This window comes from Poecilia reticulata, chromosome 1 (assembly GCF_904066995.2).
Source record: "Poecilia reticulata chromosome 1, P_reticulata-male-v2, whole genome shotgun sequence".
NCBI classification, from domain to species: domain Eukaryota; kingdom Metazoa; phylum Chordata; class Actinopteri; order Cyprinodontiformes; family Poeciliidae; genus Poecilia; species Poecilia reticulata.
In genome coordinates, this window is record NC_088830.1 from 19,694,323 (window position 1) to 19,714,452 (window position 20,130).

General features: G+C 38.9%; 2 protein-coding genes across 4 annotated transcripts in view; one reads left to right on the forward strand and one right to left on the reverse strand.

The window, feature by feature from the left end:
• The window catches only part of ctnna2 (catenin (cadherin-associated protein), alpha 2), a 322,747-nt gene that overhangs the window by 240,935 nt on the left and 61,682 nt on the right, over nucleotides 1–20,130 (reverse strand). For all 3 annotated transcript variants that reach the window (XM_008413693.3, XM_008413702.3, XM_008413718.3), the window contains exon 7: nucleotides 868–1,071. In XM_008413693.3, coding sequence (XP_008411915.1) covers nucleotides 868–1,071 — 204 coding nt within the window. The remainder of the gene's footprint in view (nucleotides 1–867; nucleotides 1,072–20,130) is intronic.
• On the forward strand, nucleotides 3,758–13,302 carry LOC145552008 (uncharacterized). Its single transcript, XM_081608261.1, has 2 exons — nucleotides 3,758–4,449; nucleotides 10,652–13,302. The coding sequence occupies exon 2, from the start codon at nucleotides 10,992–10,994 to the stop codon at nucleotides 12,570–12,572; it is 1,581 nt and encodes a 526-aa protein (XP_081464387.1). The 5' UTR covers nucleotides 3,758–4,449; nucleotides 10,652–10,991; the 3' UTR covers nucleotides 12,573–13,302.

The window sequence follows — 20,130 nt, forward strand, 5'->3', positions numbered from 1 at the left end:
TCCCTGTGGAAGAAGGGCTCAGAAAAATACTGAAATGCTGGTCCTACGTCTTATATGATAGGTTATTAAGTAACTTTAGAGTCAAATGAAACATCAGGAGCAGAAAACTGGAGCTAGAATAGAGGCCGCACAATCCTCAATTGTGCTTAACAGGCTGTCCTGCATTACCAAACTCAAAAACCATATATTTCTACATATATAAATGGCATTTTCCTAATTCCTAACATAGTGATGTGCTGAAAACAGACATGATCCTCATGGCATTTCTTCTCAACACATCAGAACTGACTTTTACCAACACCTCACCTTGCACTGTCATCTTTTGTCATTATCAAACCTGCTTGCAGCAGCACTCTGATAGAGATAATACCACAGGGATTCACAAAAAGTAACAGATGGTAAGGAAATTACCAATATACTTTACAGACTCGGGACTTTGCACTTGATAAAAACAGAGCGAGTGGATTATTCATTTTCTTTCATCTGCCTTCAGATCAATTCAAGAATAAACCATCCAGCATCACCTATATACCTAAGGGGTTCTTTTTCATGTACATCATATACGATGTTTGTTCCTTAACTCCTGAAACAGATAAAGAAAAACTCAACAAAGCCCAACAAAAGCCTTAGAAAAAGGATGAAGTGACTGATAAGCAACACCTACATGAAAGAAATGTGAGAAATTATTGAACAGTAGAAAAGTAAATATGTGCTTCCCACATAAACACAAATACATTGTGGATACATACATATATATTAATATAATTTACATTAAAAAATGTAAATAAATGCATTTAAAAAAAAACTAAACACAGCATGTTCATTTGTTTGATTTTCAAAAGGTGCACAAAGGACTTTTGCACTTACATTGTTCATATACTCGCTCAACAGGTCTTGCAGGGCCTGACGAACAGCGTTGCACTCAGCCACAATGCGTTCACGGCGGTCATCGCGTGTGCACGATGAGTCAGCCATTAGCGCAGCCCCACTGATGATGCTCTCCAAGCGCTCCTCCAAAGAGGGCCTGAAACGAGCCTCGCTGAATGTCAGAGGGTCCAGGATGATCTTGTTCTGCAGGAATGAAAAAACATGTATAAGGTCAGGAAACTGCGACGGGGTATGCTGACCAAAACAAAACCAAAAAAAAAAAAAAGAGAGAGAGACCAGAAGAGAACGTGTGGTATGCTGTATTTCAATTTTATCCATACTGACTTAGAAAATGTGAGTCAAGTGTTTTATGAGAGTATCCCCAGAGTAAAAAACAGCAGCATTTGCCTGGAGGGAATAATCTGTCAAAACAGATCAACAGCTGTGTTATGTGTTGACCATCTTCCAAAAAGATTCCCGCTCACCATCCTGTAAATGTTTGTACAATAGGGCCATACACAATGCAACAGTTTGCTTCTTCCTGAAAACTGAACGTCTTGTGAGGCAAGTTCTCCAAAATGTATATTTTATATATAGTTTAAATCTAATAATTGATTAAGGTTCCCATGTAGAACCAGAGCTGGAGTGTGAACATAATATACTGAGAATAATGCCAAGCGATAAAAACCCAAAAGGAAACCTCAGTGAGATCTATTGCCACTGGGTTACAGTGACCTCTGCTGAGGCCTGTATATTAAGTATTGATGCTAACTAATGAGGTCTACCTTCAGTCTGTTGAATATCTCTGCTCTCTGATCCGAAGATTTAAAGGTGGAAATGAGATAAATGAAAACAAAAAAAGAGTAGCTTTGTGCAAGTCTAAATTAAGTTAAACATCTGAACCAATCAACTTATTGTTTTTTTTCTCTTTTTTTCTGTTCATGCATAAGGGTTGCTATGCCCTTTTCAATCTGTCTGTAAAAGTTCAAAAATTGCCCCTGAAACTTTGCTTTGTTCATGGTTACTTGAAACATGTCCATATTTTTTTATTTTTAAAGGTCTGTTAACTGGTATTACTTTTATTTCTAAACTGAATTCATAATGTTTTTTAAACAGCTGCCCACCTTCTTATTTAATTAGCATTGATCTTATATTGCTTTATTTGATGCTATTGTGGTTTTCTTTCATTTGTATTTAAAACATTTTGAATAAAGTCTACAGCTCCAATTAAACTCCACACCAAGTCTTTAAACTGAAAGATGAGACGTGCCTGCTTTTTTGTTATTTGATCAGCCATTTAAATTAAGCCTTACCTAATGACATTACCAATTATAGTATATAAGTCTAAGCTTTAAAAAAAATTCGTAAAATAATTCAACAGTGGATTCAACGCTAAAATTAGGATATATTTTTGTGATCTTAATGTCTGCAAGTAAATCTGACAAGAAAAGCTGTAAAAATAACTTACGTGGTGAGTTTGGCATATGCTAAAAAAAACAGTAAGAACAAAGGCAGTGTACTTGAAGCAGGTTGCTCCAGGGACAGAGTGACAGACTGTCAAATGATGCCAAATAACCTCTAAAGTAAGAAAGAACAGGATCTCTAAAGTCTACTTTTTTTATCTGAAGCTGACAAGTGCATATGTTGCACAAGATAAAAAGTGTTTGCACTAAAATATGTTACTTGAACATATTCTGCATATATGACGGTTCATGATTAAATTCACCATGGGAGTAAAGAGTTAAGAAAAAGGTTGGAAGTGTTGCCCTTATTTGCAGTCTTTCTGATGGCATCTATTTAAGTAATTACACATTTTGGTAGAACAAAGACAGTTCAATTTACTCTGTATCTCAGTATGAAAAGGTCCAAAGAAAAGACCACGAAGGGGAACTGAGAACATCCCTTAAGACTGGAATTATATTTTTATTCCACATGGCTTGTCACAGTACAATTATAGTAGAGACTTGGGAATAAACAAAGATGGAAAGTGGAAAAGCAACAACAACAAAAAAACAAACAAACAATGTAACTGGAATCTTTTCAGTTATCTTCAAAAAAAAAAAAAAAAACATGATTATGACTGGCGGGGACAGCTTCCTCAAGGTTTAGTGATGAATAAATGAGTTTTATGAGCAGTTGGCCTGTTTTCTGGTCACTTTACATGTCTATAGTAGCTTACCCAGTCTTTTGAAAATAAAAATAAAAATGTCAGCAACAATACAATTTGTAACTGTTGAGTTAAAAACAATGCGTCTCACACACCTAATAAATAACATGATATTTTAAGGAACAAAGAAAATTAAACATTAGTGCTAATCAACAAATGCACTTTTGTTCATCGTTGCTTCTTTTGCGCTATGTGATCTGAGACTCCAATGAATTTATTTATTTCAATAAATCAAATCAGAAAATGAAACTCTGATATTATATAGTTTCAGTATACTCCGGGTGAAATAAAGTATGTCTGTTCATGCACAACGCGCACGCAATACTTGGTCAAGGTTTTTGTTTTTTCCATGAATTAATGCATGAGGGCAGCATAGAATGGGGACAATTGGCCTATGACACTGACAAGAAGTGAAGGAAGCCCTTGTTGCTTTAATGGCAGCTTTCAGCTCATCTACGCTGTTGGGTTTGCTGTCTTCGACTGTTACCATGGTAATTAAGTACCAGGTGTTGTTCCTCTTAGTAGTGTGGGCAGGTGCCAGGGCCGACTGGAAAATGAAAGAGCATCTCCATAAAGCCAGTCAAATGAAATGAAGGAAGCGAGAATGCTTCATAATTTTGTGGTGTACAGAAATGCTGACTTTGGACTTAAAAAGGTGGAGAAGGCTTACACTACAAACAATGTGGTTCCTCAAATAGTAACTGGAAATTTCACATCGATTCTGTTAGAGATTTTTTGGTATTATCATTTTGTTGTTACTTTAGTTCATATTCAGTCTAATGTTAGAGCAGATTAAAATGTTCTCTTCTTTAGTGTGTGTATTAACTGACCTGGGGGGTCACAGCTGCCTGTTCATCTTCAGGTGAAACAGTTTGACCAAGATTTGAACCGGGCTCAGGCCGTAAATCAGATATCGCATCTGGAACTGGGTTGCTAGTTGTTTAGGTAAATTGTTTTACGACCTTTGCTGTGTTTAGGTAAAATGTTTTACGACCTTTGCTGTTTTTTCTCTGCTGTCTATCTTGCCTATCCTCCCTCTTTGAAGTTTGAAAATAAAAGACAAGCTTTACCCAAAGATTTTCAGAACGCTCTATGAACAGCTCGGAGGAGCAATTGATAGAGTTTGTTCTCCTTTGCAAAGTTTGTCATAAAATTCATATACGTTGTCTGTGGTTCTTTTATGTAGGTTCTAGGAAAATACCTATCATTTTGGTGCCGAAACCCGGGATCTCTCATACCGACCGCTGTCAGGCAGAGGAAGACGCGCTGAATCCGTGCACGGCCAGAGTCAACTGGACCTGGAAAGAAAGACCCAGGAAGTAGAATTCTTCGCTGGGCCAGCGACGTAGGTCCGACTTTGTCTGCCAACGGCGGAGTGACGAGATCCGACTGGACAACCCGAAAACTACAGAAACGTAGGTGAATTTTAAAATGGCTATTTCAGTGGTTTGAGAATCCTTGTATGATGTCGCTCTGCTAAAACTCAGTGGTTTGAGAATCCTTGTATGATGTCGCTCTGCTAAAACTCAGTGGTTTGAGAATCCTTGTATGATGTCGCTCTGCTAAAACTCAGTGGTTTGAGAATCCTTGTATGATGTCGCTCTGCTAAAACTCAGTGGTTTGAGAATCCTTGTATGATGTCGCTCTGCTAAAACTCTGTTCGAGGAGACCCCATAAGGGCAAGTCCTCAGGCGGATAGGAAGCTTGTCATTGCTGTGTGGTTTTGATTTTTTGATGGGTAAAATATCACTGGTGCTGAGTTATCTGACAAGGCAAAAACAGATAATGTTGCCATTACTGTGCTGGTATTGCTGGTTTGCTGCTACTTTGATGTGTGTGTGTGTGTGCGTGAAAGAGTAGTGTGAGAGTGGTTGGAGGTTTAAATACCGCTTTGTATTTTACCTCATATAAAACAGTGGAATTAAGCAGCAAACCTCTTGTGGATGCAACAGGCAAGATTCTCCCACTCGAAAGAGTCGAAGCGGGGAATACCACAACAAGGTATTTTAATTGCTGGCCCACTGAAAAGATCTCCAGTTCATAGGACTCCCTAGGAGTCAACGAACCTGGACCAAATTTAAATAAATTCAAATAAATAATATTTTCAAGCTGAAATTGCAAGTGTTTTAAATATGGGAAATAAACATTCTTGTAATTCCTCACTTATTGAGGGCCCCGATGGAGATGAAAAGTACATGCTGTCCAGGTTTCCTGGTAGCACTGTACACATGGAAAAATGGAGAAAGAAATATAAAATAGACGGAAAGCTAAAAATCGATAAATGGCAAGCAATTGTGAGAATTTTGGAGAATAGTGTAGCAAGAAAAACGGGGATAAAAAAGATTAAAAAGGAGGATGAGTTGAGATGTGCTAAAATATGGTTAAAAGCAGCCACAGACCGGAAAGAACAAATTAAAAAGATTAAAGACAAAAAGCTTGTAGAATCAAATAACTTATTTGTAAGACCAGAAGACAATGAAATGGTGCTATCCAGACGGAATGCTCCAGCGGGGCAGGGAGAGCAGGTACGGCCGACTGCTCCTCCCCCAACCGCTGAAGCAAGTTCGTCTGCCTCTGTCCCAGTAGCAACAGCCCCGGCAGACAGTCTTCCGGACGCGCCCGCTACTGGCAGTAAGGAGCCCCAAAGTAGTCTGTATCCCTCACTGGAAGGTTTAGATCCACCCCCGTATGCGGGAGACAGAAGTCAAACAGAACATATGCCAATTGAACAGCCACATTACAATTTAAGGTTAAATCCTAAAAAGAAGATCCAATATAGTCCTGATTTCCACGGGGGACATGTTGAAGAGTACCCCATGATACAGGTACCAAACCCTAATGCTGGTGCGGATGATTCACCACATACATATGTTTTTAGACCCTGGAATTTAGAGGAAGTCCGGAAAGCTGTGGAAGGAATAACACCTGCAGCAGAGGATCCCAATAAATGGATAGAGGACATGACTGGATTAATTCATTCTTATAGACTGAACGGAGTTGAAGCGGGGGCAGCAGCCATGACCTCGCTAGGAAAAGACTGGGCAAAAGTAAGGGGAAACTATACGGGAAAAAATAGAATAGGCCCAATACTATACCCTGATGGAGAAAACCCAGAGCTGAGTAACGAATACAAAGCACAATGGGATCCAGTATGTGAAAGAGTTAGAACAGTTTTCCGTAAAAAGGCAAACTACAATCACTTAGCGGGGATAAGACAAAAAACTGGAGAGGACGTAGACGACTTTCGTCTGCGGTTTGAAAAAGAGTTCAAAGTTCACAGTGGGATTACCTATGATGAAGGGCCCGACAGCGTATATCAACAACAACTGAAAAACGCTTTAATGTCAAGTTTCCGCCCTGAAATTGAGGGCTGGATTAGAAAACACCTGGTCGAATATGATGCTGCCTCAGTCCCACAACTGATGACATGGGCACGTCATGCAGAAAAAGTAGTAAAAAAACCAAAAACAGGGTCAGATGTTTTTCATCTGGAGGATTTTGGAGAAATAGAAACCTCTGCCTTTTTCCGTGGCCCCTCGAGAGGCCGAGGGAGAAACAAAGGCAGGAGAGGTCACCCTGAGCAGCGACCCATAAATCACACCACACAAGACGAAGATGTCTGCTGGCGTTGTGGCAAGTCAAACCATTGGGCAAAAGATTGCAAAGCAAAGAACGTAAAGGACTATAGAAGTAGCAGATGGGAGAAAAAACAAAAGCCTAACTCCTCAGTATGACTAGATTCTGCCACACCCAAACAAAACACACCACCAGATCAAATTGGTGTAATGGTGGACATATGTGCAGCTTGGGATATGTTAAATGCATTAAAAGAAAAACCTTACATCACACTGAATGTTTGTGGGGAAGAAGTTGAATTTCTATGTGACACCGGTGCATGCAAAACGGTTCTTAAAACTAAAATAAAAGGTGTAAACCCCACAAACGAGTCTATTTGGGTAAAATCTGCCGATGGACAAACGCATAGAGAAAAAATGTCAAAAAGTACATTTTTTAAAGACCCTGAGACAGGAATTAATGTAAAAGCTTCTGTTGTGATGTCACCTAAATGTCCAATAAATCTGTTAGGTAGAGACCTAATGACAAAATTAGGAATAGCAGTAGTCCCTGTACAAGATGGGATGAGAGCTGTCAGATTAAAACATTCTGATATGTACACAGTTCAAAAAAATGAACAAATCTACTGTTCATATGATTTAAAGCCAGCTGACAATCCTCATGTCCCAGGAAAGCTTCTTAGAGAAGCTCGTGAACAGTTGGACTCACCTGAAACGGAAATGAACTACAATCAGTTGCATGTAACAATGAACATCCTAAATGATCCACAGGATGATTATGTTAAAAAGTTTTTAGAAACAAATCCTGTGACACTGGCTGTGACCGAAATGTTCACAGACCGACGGTCTTATGCAGCTGTGACTGTGCTCCTTCCGACTAGCCAAATAGAGCTGTATAAGTTACCGGCTAATCCACACATTTCATTATTCAAGCCACATAATATCACATGGGTAGATGTGGGTAATAGAACTAAAATGGCTGGTGAAGCCGCTGATTTCAAAGAAGGTGAAGACGGTTGGAGCTACAGCCCCAGCTGTGACGTCTGGAAACAATCACTATGTGAAGTAGTCACAGGCACAGCTCAAGTCCACGCGTTTGAGTGACACACAAACATATTTTTGACAGGAAAGGATGTAGCTGAACTAGCTGAACTTCCAGAAAACTTGTGGACAAAAGGTCCCTCTGATGTCGGGTTGCTTGGTTCAATTCCCCCGGTGCAAATTAAAGCAAAATCTAGCTGGAGGCCTAGAGTAAAACAATACCCTATAAAACCAGAAGCACTAAACGGGATTAAACCAGTAATTGAAGGTTTGTTAAAAGGAGGAATCATAAAAAAGTGTTCAGATTCTCCTTGTAACACACCTATTTTTCCTGTTCAAAAAGCAAATAAAAAAGACTGGCGTATGATTCAGGATTTACGTTCAGTAAATGAAGCAGTACAAACAAGAGCACCTAATGTGCCAGATCCACACACACTGCTAAACTCGCTTAAACCAAGCAATAAATTCTTCACAGTAATTGACCTCAGCAACGCATTCTTCTCTGTACCCATTCACCCAGATTCACAGTTCTGGTTTGCTTTTACCTACAGAGGTCAGGGGTACACATATACCAGATTACCCCAAGGCTTTGCAGACAGTCCAAGCATATTTTGTGAGGCAATTATGACCTGCTTATCTGATTTCCAAATGTCAGACAAAAGTCAACTTTTGGTGTATGTTGATGATCTATTAATAGCATCAGAGAGCGAGGAAGCTTGCAGAACAGACTCACTTGCTCTGCTGCACCATCTCTGTCAGACAGGGAACAAAGTAAACAAAGATAAGCTGCAGTGGGTGAGAGAAGAAGTAAATTATTTGGGACACACACTGTCTGCTGAGGGAAAGCAGATACAGAAAGCGAGAAAGGAGACTGTTTCTGAAGCACCTAAACCAGAAACTAAAAAACAAATGATGTCATTTCTTGGACTTTGCAATTACTGTAGAGCCTGGATTCCACACTATGCTGAGAAAACTCAGGCTTTACAGGATTTGATTCATGGCACCCCAATGGCCATGACTGATAAAATAGCTTGGAATCCAGAAGCTGAAAAAAGATTCACTGAACTAAAACAAGCACTAATGCAGGCAACAACTTTGATTCTTCCTAACTATGAAAAAACTTTTATTCAAACTGTAGATTGCAGGAATGGATTTATGACGTCTGTGTTACTACAAAACCATGGTGATAAGCTAAAGCCGTTGGCTTTCTACTCAAAGAAATTAGATCCAGTAGCACAGTCTCTACCAGACTGCGTCCAAGCAGTCTGTGCAGCAACATTAGCTGTACACATGTCGGCTGACATAGTCTTGTTTCACAAGATGGAGCTGTTAGTTCCACACGCGGTAGATGTTCTACTTTTGCAGAGCAAAATGAATTTGCTCTCACCAGCGCGACACCTTTCGTATACAGCAACGCTTTTGTCACAACCACACATTGTAATAAAGCGGTGTACGATTCTAAATCCAGCTACTTTGCTTCCATTACCAGATGATGGAACGCCACACAGCTGCATAGAAGCTACAGAGCACTTGCAGCTTCCAAGGCCAGACCTACAGGACACCCCATTAGCATTGGGAGAGGTCTGGTTTGTTGATGGGTCATGTTCAAAGGAGCCTACGGGTAAAATCAGACAGGTTATTCGGTTGTTGCTTTGCCAAATGAAATAATAGAAGCAGAAAAAATTTCCAGCACTCATTCTGCACAGGCAGCAGAATTGATTGCTTTAACGAGGGCATGTGAACTGGCAGAGGACATGCATTTGACGGTGTACACAGATAGCCAGTATGTTTTCTCTACTTTGTTTTATTTTGCAAAACAATGGGAGCGTAGAGGAATGACAACATCAACTGGGAAACCAGTGACACATGCATCTTTACTTAAAAATCTTTTGCAAGCAATACAACTCCCAGCTAAACTAGCTGTATGTAAATGCACGGCTCATACAACAAGGACGGATGAAGTTTCAAATGGGAACAGACTAGCTGACAAAATAGCTAAAGAAGCTGCAGCAGGGAAGCATGGGAAAGGAACTTTCTCAGCACAGACTGAAGGAGAACAACAACTGATAGACAAAAAAGTGCTGAAAGACATGCAGGACAATGCACCACAGGCCGAAAAAAGGATGTGGATAACTAAGGGTGCGAAAATTAATGATGAGAGCATTTTTGAAGTAAAGGACAAACCAGTTCTACCTAAATCTTTATTTAAAGCTGCAGCAATTGTGACGCATGGGCGCTGCCATGTGTCAACAGGGGGATGGAAGCCATAATACAGCAACATTTCACAACGTATGGTTTAAATTCCTACCTAAAAAATTTTTGTACTGCATGTCCAGTCTGTGTGAAACATAACCCACAGGGAAACATAAGGCCAAAACGAGGCAGGTTCCCGAAACCATCTTATCCATTTCAAACTATGTATATGGATTTTATTGAGCTTTCACAAAGTGGGCCATACAAATACTGTCTGGTGATGATAGATGCTTTTTCTAAATGGGTTGAAATAGTACCATCAAAGTATGCAGATGCTTTGACAGTAGCGAAGGCTATTTGCAAAACTATTATCCCAACGCATGGCATCCCACAGACTGTTTACAGTGACAATGGACCACATTTTGTAAACCAAGTGATACAAAACATGGCATCTCACTTGGGAATGACATTGAAAAACCACTGTGCCTATCACCCACAGAGTGCAGGGCTTGTGGAAAGAACAAATGGCACGGTGAAAAGCAGATTAAGAAAGTGCATGGCAGACACTGGCCGACCCTGGCCAGAATGTTTAGACTTGGTGAAGCTCTATATGAGAATCACCTCAACAGCAGATGGTCTAACACCTTTTGAAATAATTCATGGGAGAGCTTACAGACTGCCTCTGTTTGCTCCTGACTTACAGAAAGCTGATGAAGAACAAACATTAGCAGATTATATGATCAGGACTCTTAAACTGAAGAAAGTGTCCAGTGCGAATTTACTGCCTTCTGACTCTTCTCCTCCACAGGAGGCACCTCCCATTAAGCCAGGTGACTGGGTCTACATAAAGGTCATCAAACGGAAGAACTGGGCAAGTCCACGGTGGGAAGGACCATTCCAGGTGTTGATGACCACACCAACAGCTGTAAAAATCGCTGAAAGACCCAGCTGGATTCATCTCAGTCACTGTAAGCTGCAGAGAGTGTTGGACCCCTAATCCGGAGTAGAGAGGAAGGTGGGCTTTATTGCCTCCGGGCTGCAAAGGGGTGCTACTTTTAGTGTGGTTCGTCTCAAACCCGGTGAAGAAACGCTTAAGATTCTCACTCTTTTAGTTTGGGGGTTCTGACATCTCTGTGTGCCGAGCAACAATGGGGACTCCATATGCCAGATGGATTTTCTACGGCGCTGTGACTGCAGCATGTTTGATGTTTGGAGAAGGACGTGAGCCTGAGTTCCACAAACACGACTACAGCACCAACCTGTGGTGGAAACTAATGAATAGAACCGCGTACGAGGGACATGCTGTGAACTGCTACGTGTGTGCGCAGCTGCCGGTTTCTATTCACAACTCAGGCCTCCGACCAGGTGACATTACTGACAACAAACAGATGTGTCTCTATGTTCTAAGCACCAGACCACGGCGCGTCCCACCCCTACGGGGAGACAGAGCGCGCGAGAAGGACTATTCAGCTGACCTCCGAATGGGAGAGGCTGTGCAAGGTCTGTTTGGATTTTTAAATTGTTCACTCGCAGACGATGTACTTCCTTTTGCATCATCTCAACAAACTGTATGGAAGATACCAGAGATCATTTCATTAGCAGGAGCTAAACCAGGATCTCTGGGGAACTGTGTCTACAATAATGGACATGTTATTCTAGGGACGTTGCCCTGGAACTTGTGTAACAGAGTTTACACCTACTGCGAACCGACACAGGATTTCATCGACTGCACAGCCTGCAGGGGTCAAAGGATGACTCCACACTGCAAAGTCTGGAAGGACAACCCAGACTGTGACAACTTGCTTCAGGAGAGGAGTTTCAACATCACGCATAAGACAAAGAGGAAACAGGAGACAACGCTGTGCAGTGCCATAGTGCCAGGAGACTATGGTTCACGTATGTTGGCAGATTGGTACTTCATATGTGGAAATGAAGCATACATGTTTTTACCAAAAAATTGGGGAGGACTGTGTGCTGTGGTTCCGTTAATCAACCCGATTGCGTTCATCAGGAAAGCACAAGATGATCCACGTACCCGCTCCAAACGAACAGTTATGTCAGAGGTCAAAAAATGGGGAGGCCTAACTACACACACTGGAGTTCCATGGGAATTCAGGATTTGGAACGGCGGAGAAAAATTCATGCAAGGTTTGTTTCCGTGGGTTGGAGTAGGTGAGATTCGGGACCACGTAGAGATAAACAGGTACGGATTACTGCGACTAATCAACATCACATACCAGCTGGCCAATGGCACCGCGAAGGAGCTGACTGAACTGAGAAACATGGTCATGCAAAATCGTGTTGTTCTGGATTTCCTCACTGCCCCTCAGGGAGGGGTCTGCAAAATTATTGGCCCAACGTGCTGCACTTTTGTGCCGGATGAAACAGGCACTGGAGGAACTATTTCTGATGCTCTATATGAGCTGGAGGATCTTAAAAAATATGTGGAGAGTGGAACACGCGGCTCATCCTTTTTTGATTTGTTTTCATGGCTCACGTCTGGTCCATGGTGGACTTTATTGTTAAAGCTCGTGACACCTATTCTGATTGTTTTGGTTCTGTTCTGTCTTTTTACGGGTTGCATTATTCCTTGCCTACGAAGTATGTTGTTTAAAACAATTAACACAACTGTTGTCAGTTATCAGCTAGCAAAGGCATCCTATGAGACAAATGAAGATGACTTGTTTCGAGGTTCTGACGATTTTCTGAACAATGATGATGTTCTGTAATCAATAAACAGATTAATTCATTTGCTGAATGATTCCTACACCGAAAATGTGAAAACAAGTGGTGTTAGAGATGAGAAAACTGCATTTGATTTTTTGCTGTTTCTTTCTTTTGTTTTTGTCCATTTCATTTATTCATTATATTAATTTAGTCATTGTGTCATTTTTATGTTTAGACTAGGGAAAAAAAAAAAAAAAAAATTCTTGCATTTATTGGTTCTATTTTATTTCTTTTCTTTTCTATGCTTGGCTTTTGAATAGGGTTTACACACGTGGTAAAATGATAAAAAGGGGGGAATGTTAGAGATTTTTTGGTATTATCATTTTGTTGTTACTTTAGTTCATATTCAGTCTAATGTTAGAGCAGATTAAAATGTTCTCTTCTTTAGTGTGTGTATTAACTGACCTGGGGGGTCACAGCTGCCTGTTCATCTTCAGGTGAAACAGTTTGACCAAGATTTGAACCGGGCTCAGGCCGTAAATCAGATATCGCATCTGGAACTGGGTTGCTAGTTGTTTAGGTAAATTGTTTTACGACCTTTGCTGTGTTTAGGTAAAATGTTTTACGACCTTTGCTGTTTTTTCTCTGCTGTCTATCTTGCCTATCCTCCCTCTTTGAAGTTTGAAAATAAAAGACAAGCTTTACCCAAAGATTTTCAGAACGCTCTATGAACAGCTCGGAGGAGCAATTGATAGAGTTTGTTCTCCTTTGCAAAGTTTGTCATAAAATTCATATACGTTGTCTGTGGTTCTTTTATGTAGGTTCTAGGAAAATACCTATCAGATTCCCTAGCAGCTTTGATTGTGTGTCTCTCCACTTTTCTTCCAGATTCTGGGATCCTGCTTTTCAAATTTTGATTTTCAAAGCACAGATTCAAGTTTCTGTACACAACCTGTGAATCCCCTGTTGCTTCCACATTTTTTTGTGGTTCCTTCCAAGCTTCTTTTCTTCACTTTCAATCCAAATGAAGCATTTTGCCAGTATCCTGCTTCTTTATAAATTATCATTAGTGACCTAACATCCATGTAGAAGGTGTGTATGACGATCTGTCTACACGCCTGGCAGATTTACATTTAAAAATACAATTACAATTTTGGCTAAGATAGAAAATAGTCAGAAATGTGAAAGAAGCATCAATTAGAAATAATATATTTCTATTGACATTTTAATGAAGAAAATGACATCTAAAATTAAATACATTGTTTAAAAATCTTTACTGTCAGTACAGCGTTTTGTAATTGCTGACCAGGTTCCAGGATATTGCCATCATTAGTTTGGCAATTAATCTTTTGCAATGAGCTCTATATGTTTGAGTTTGAAACCCTAATCTATTGATTGTGTGCACTGAAAGTGTGCAAGATTTAAAGTTGAGACTCTGGCTGTGTGGCTCCAAAGCATTAATATTACTGCCACTTGGGGGAAACATCCATCCATCTATCCATTTTCTTGCACCCTTGTCCCTTAATGAGGTCGGGAGGGTTGCTGGTGCCCATCTCCAGCTAACGTTTCGGGCATGTTGGTAAAATTAAAAATATATATTTTAAATCCAAATCTGCTATTTTGGATGTAGCTACAATATTTTAGTTTCCACATATGGAACTGAATTACTAAAATGAACTTTTCAACTGCAATCTATTTTATTAGAATCTATCTGTATGTAGCACCCTTATGTGTGAGTAAAGCATCAGGCTATAAAGTAGTGTGGCTGCAGGTTTCTGTTCAACTAGAAAATATTCTTGTTTTGGTGGACAATATTGTACAATTACCACACTCGCAGTGCTATCAAATGGTAAAGCTTGAAGGAAGTGCTTTCAGACTCTTTCAAAGCGTGAGTGCTCTGTGATGACAACCCCTGCTCAGAGAACTCTTATTCATTTCCTCAAAGTTCTTAGTAATAACCCTTTTCCTGTATTTTCCCCCTTTATCGCTCTATATTTTATAAATACAGCATGTGCCACACAGAAAGCTACTTTTTGTATTATTCCTACAAAAATCTGAACTTTTGCATTAAATGAGACAATATTTTAACACCATTGTCTGATCTATTTTATATAACCTGTCTTAAAGCATATTTTTGTCTCAGTTTAACATTTGCTAAGTAACTTATACCTAGCCTTTTCTCTTAATGTGTTGTACATCTAAAAAAAACCTACTCAGAAAATCCAGATTACTTAAAGAGACACAATGGCTGGAGCCTTTTTCCTGCAGGGATTTTGGGCCAGTCCGTAGCAGTCTGTAATTCTGTTTGAGTATATCAACTGATTATGACAGCGCATGGAGACCAAAGGCAACTTAATGTTTGGCCCACAAAGAGTGAGGCTATTACTCTGACCCCACTCTGAGGCAGGAAACAGTAAAATATGGTGCATGTCACATCAGCCTATATCCAACATGCCTTCCAGGCCATACCAATATTTAATTACAACTATATTGTCTACAAGGGATTTCAGCAAAGTCTCGAGCATACCACTGCACTGTCTTTCTGTGGCCCTGTTCCAGGGTTCAATAGATGCCTGATGTTGACTTTCACTATGTTTGACAAAATCGTGTTTGCATGATGGCCCAGGGGGGATGTAAGTCATACCCTGCCATCTGACTGACTGACCTAATGAACAGCACCTGACTCTTGGTTAGGTTCTGGCCTTTTACAGCCAGTGATTAAAATAGACTTGCAACAGTCGACTCGTATGGCTGCTGTCAGTAAACAGATCAAGTACAATCACTCAGAAACCACAAATTATGAATCAGAAGAAAAGGTCCGAATTCAGCAAAACATTTTTTTTCCTTCACCTTAAGAGAGCTTTATAGTAAACTAGATATTTCTTCTTTGGTATCATATGTCCCAAAAGAAAAGAGCATTGTGAAATCTTACTATCATATCACCAGCTGCATTTCCAACAATAAAATCACACAAATTGAAATTACGCTTAATGAAAATACACCAATTAGGGGAAAAAAACAAATTTTTCAATAAAAAAAGAGAAAAAAAAGAACATGAACATTATTGACAAATTCTAGAATATTAAAATAAAAATACATAATAGTGTTCTTCTCACAAAGACGTGCAAAATGCTCAACAACTGGATCCCTACAGCTAATACAATTCTGTAATTACTTGATATAAAAATATTCAAAGAATTGTTTGCATTCTCTACGAATTTATTCCACTGCACAAATGGGCAGTACAAGAAAGAGTTTTAACCATAAGACTTTTTAAATTTGTGCAACATAAAATCTGTTAAGTTTCCTTGAAGCTGAGTATGACTTGAGAATAATAATAAAAAAAATTAATCTATAGAGCCTTGTTGGTTATTATTTTTAAGCCAACAGCATTTTCAGTTTTTCTACCATTAACCAATGTACCAAATATAATTTATTGAAATAACCAGTATATAAATGTAAATTTCCTGAATGACTTATAAGAGTTAGACAAAAAATAATGGCTGTTGTAAACTATGACTGTGTCTTTGGAGATGTTGCAGGGGACATTTGTTTGATACCCCCCCCGCCCACCATTATATGCCACTTTTACTTAATATTTAAAAAAAAAGACATTTAATTGGAGGTTTTAATTGACTGCTTTGAAGTTTGATTTTCTGTGTTTAAGTCATCATCCAAGATAATAGATGATTAACATTTCATTTTCTCAGCTTCATTATGTGGAAATTAGGATATGAACAGCTTTAAGTACACTCAGTTTTAAGCCACGTGGCCAGTGGCAGAAAATGTCTTCTTCAAACTGGCAGCAAGGATTTTTCCCTTGCAGCGTCTCCCACATGTGAAGCTGGATGGAAAAGCCCTTACTGCAGCATCCACGTCTGTATCTGTGATTTTCCGCCTGGTCATGCTGCAGTTTGAAACCATTCAGATGCATCTTTAAAGTCACGCTGAAAACCAAAACCCATGCGGTGATCATCTGAAAGCTCTGCGGTGATTCTTTATCTTCCATAAACACAGGCAGTTTCTCAAACAACTTGACATAAATTGTTTAACTTGACTCAGGCATCTATTCATATTTTATTTTTCTCGGACACACAATGTCTCACGCTGAGTCCGCTTTCTCTTCAAAGTGGTCTGTTAATGAGAACAAAGGGAAGGGAGGAGCTGGGCTAGATCAGCAAGCTTTAACCAGTGTCATGGTGTGATACCTGTTCCATTGCATTTTAGGACAGGTTGTTTCGTACTGCATATACTGCAGGTAATTTATAATCCAAATACGAAAACACCATGGGGAACACATGCCTTGTTTTCTTTCCTGTAGTGAAATAAGGGCAAAGAATTACCCCACAGTATTTTTTGTGGAATGCCTGTTTTGTAGACCAGACTGACCTTGTCGAAGGAAAAAAAAAAACAAATTCAAAACGAAATGGTGTAAAAGCACTAGCAGTTGTGAGTAAAAGCATGGTCCTATTATCAACTACGGCAAAGTTAAATCCTGATTATAGAATGTGAAGCATACATGTGTCGCCTGTGCATGGTTTGGCCACACCTTGTCTGCTATTGAGTTGATTGCCATTTATATTTGTATTCCATGCTATCATGTCAGCCCCAAATGTAAAAGGCCATATATTGGACCTTGTCTTTTCTCCGGCCATCAGTATGACCAATGTATTTGTGGAGGACGTACAACTGAGTAAACATAATTTATTGACCTTAAATTTAGTTTTAAGCCAAATTAAAGGGTCACAGACACATAATGACTGGGACTTCTGCTGAGAGATTCTCTGTCATTATTGACACTTCTCTGCTTTCTGATGGAAATTATGTACACACTTTTTAATCCAGTGCTTTAATAGAGAATGCTCACCCATTCTGGATCAAGTGGCACCTATTAAAACAAGTGCCATCTCACAGAAAAAGGTATGCCATTGGATGAATGAGTCTATTCCTAGCTAAAAGAGAATGTGTCACAAAGTTTTACAGCTATGGAAGAAAACTAATCTTACATAAGTACACAGGTTCTATCTTGGAGAAAATGAAACGGTGAAAAAGACCCGATCTAAACATTTTTCTAGACTTGTAAAAAAAACAAAAAAACAAGAGAAATCCTAAAGTTTTTTTTTTGGACAAACTCATTGCTATCATTTCTCCTGCTGTGTACTTTCACAAATGTGACTTTTTTGTTCATAAGACTACAGCAATTAAATCTAAAATGTCCACAAAATTATCTTGTTCTGCTAATGTGGCGCCTGCTCACTTTTGGTCAACTTTTTTTTCAACTTTTAAGTTATGTATCAATGATTGCATTGTATTATGTATATTTTGTCTTCCTTTCTGTGTCTTTTAACAAAATTAGACTGGAGGAATTGGTATTCCAAGAAACTGTACAAAAAGGTTAAATAGTGCCGTAGCAGTGCTAACTTTGGTTGTCTTAAAATAAAGAGGAAAAAGAAATTGCAGTCCACTAGACAAACTACACTTGTGAAATAAAAATTGCCCGAATGCTGTGATTATACAGATAAAAAAATAAAAACAGCAATACATGCAACGCTGATAAAATGAATAATATTGATATCATTAATAACAATTGAGCTTATTTTAACATATAAAATGACACATGGAATAAAATGTAACTGAGAGTAACTGTAACCAAGGAGACCTTGAAGCAATAGCATAATTATTAAGTAAAATTGTTTCTGTTGCAACAAGGGTGAACATCTCTCCAACTAAATATATGAAAGGATTCTGTGAATGGAAAACATTTTACATACATACACTCTTTTCTGCTCAAGAATTTTAAAAGTAAAGGACTTCTTTGAGAAACAAAGAAGACTATGCAAAAATGTTAATTACTTTAGAACCTGATAAAAACCAGATTGTCTACAAGTTATAATCCTAAAATTGACAGAGGGTTTTCTTTAATGTTACCATAAATGTATGGTATTACTTTCTACATCCTAAAACAGACATTGAGAAAAGATATCATTTCTGGCGATCAACACATTTTGATTAATTTCTGAATTTGGATCCAGCAGGTTTGATTATATCAGATTTGATTATGGCCTCCTACACCTATGGTGAAAAGTTAAGACTGCTCATAATCAGCTTGATTATCCAAGGAAATAACATTCATCATAATCCATTTTTAAAAAGTTAGCTCACTGTGGGATATTCTCATCTGAATATCTTGAAATCATGTGAAATATAGTGTTTCCATCAATTAGGCCATCCGTTTTCCCTTTCCCATACAACACTACAACAGAGTCACTTCAAGAGGAATTTGTTGCCTTGGGTTTAAGCTACTTCATATCTCATTGCACTCACTCTTTTCTGTGCCTTGCCGTGAAGCATTTGTTCAAAAATGGAAACACTGCTAGAAGACAAAATGATGCATCAATTCATCACAGTTACAATGGGTGAGTAATCTTTTATTTCTCCTTTTTCCCGACTTTTTCTGGCACAGGCATGCAGTCATCATCGTAGAAAGTATGCCATCTTTTAGTGCCAGTATGTGGGTATGATACTAAGGTAAAACAATTATGATCTTGAGCACACCTTAAAACTGGGCTGTTAACATTTTTGGTTGATCTGAAATAAAAACTTTAAAGATGTATTTGGTTTAATGTTTTCTTATCTTTGTCATAGCTAAAGCTCTTGTAAGAGATCTGTTTTACTGACATCCATTTATCTTGTTGTTTCAGAGCTAAAGATGGTGAAGGAGACAAAAGCTTTTATTATCAGAACAACGGAAAGGTATGGATGTTCCGTGATTCTTAAAAATGTAGCACAATAATCACTTATGCAAGAGAGTAGCATAATAAAGCCAACACAAATTATCTCCTCTATACAGGTAATAGTAGTTGGGTTAGCGCCCAGACTCTCTGGCAGCAGAAGACAGCTCCAGTCAAAAGTTTGGACAGACCCACCAATTCATAGCTGTGCATTTTCACACCAGGCCTGAACAGTTTATGAGTTAATTATCCAATTAAAACATAATCCACAAAAGTCCCTGTTTACAGAAAGATTTATTTATTAAACCCCTTCTTTTTGAATGCATATAAAATATGATACTCTGCAAATTCAGGATGTAATTTAAGATTTTATTAAATATTTATATCCTTGAAATGCTTTTACACTTTGTTGAATTGCAACCACGCACTTCAATGCATCTCATGCAAATTTGATATAATACACCAACACTAGGTAGCAAATAACTACTGTTTTGGAGGTAAAGAGGAGGTTGTGTTAAACATCACGTGGAACTCTGTTTTATCCATCTGGAAATAAAGACTTTGAGGCAAGCGCAAACCTACTAAGAGATAGCTTCTACTTGAACTAACAGGCTGAGCAGGGACAGTGTTCTTCAAAAAAGTGGCAAGAAGACCCGTGATAACTCCGGAGGAGCTGTTGAGGTTCACAGCTGAGGTGGGAGCATACATTGACATAATTGCTCATGCATTATACAAATTTGGGCTTTATGAAAAAAGATCATCAGAAAGCCATTGATAATCCTGTTTGGTGGTTGCAAACAAACCATGCAGGTGAACAGCAAATGTAAACATTTAGTCAAGTTATGTAAAGCTCGGTGTGGCAGATACCTTACGCTCAAAATTATATGGA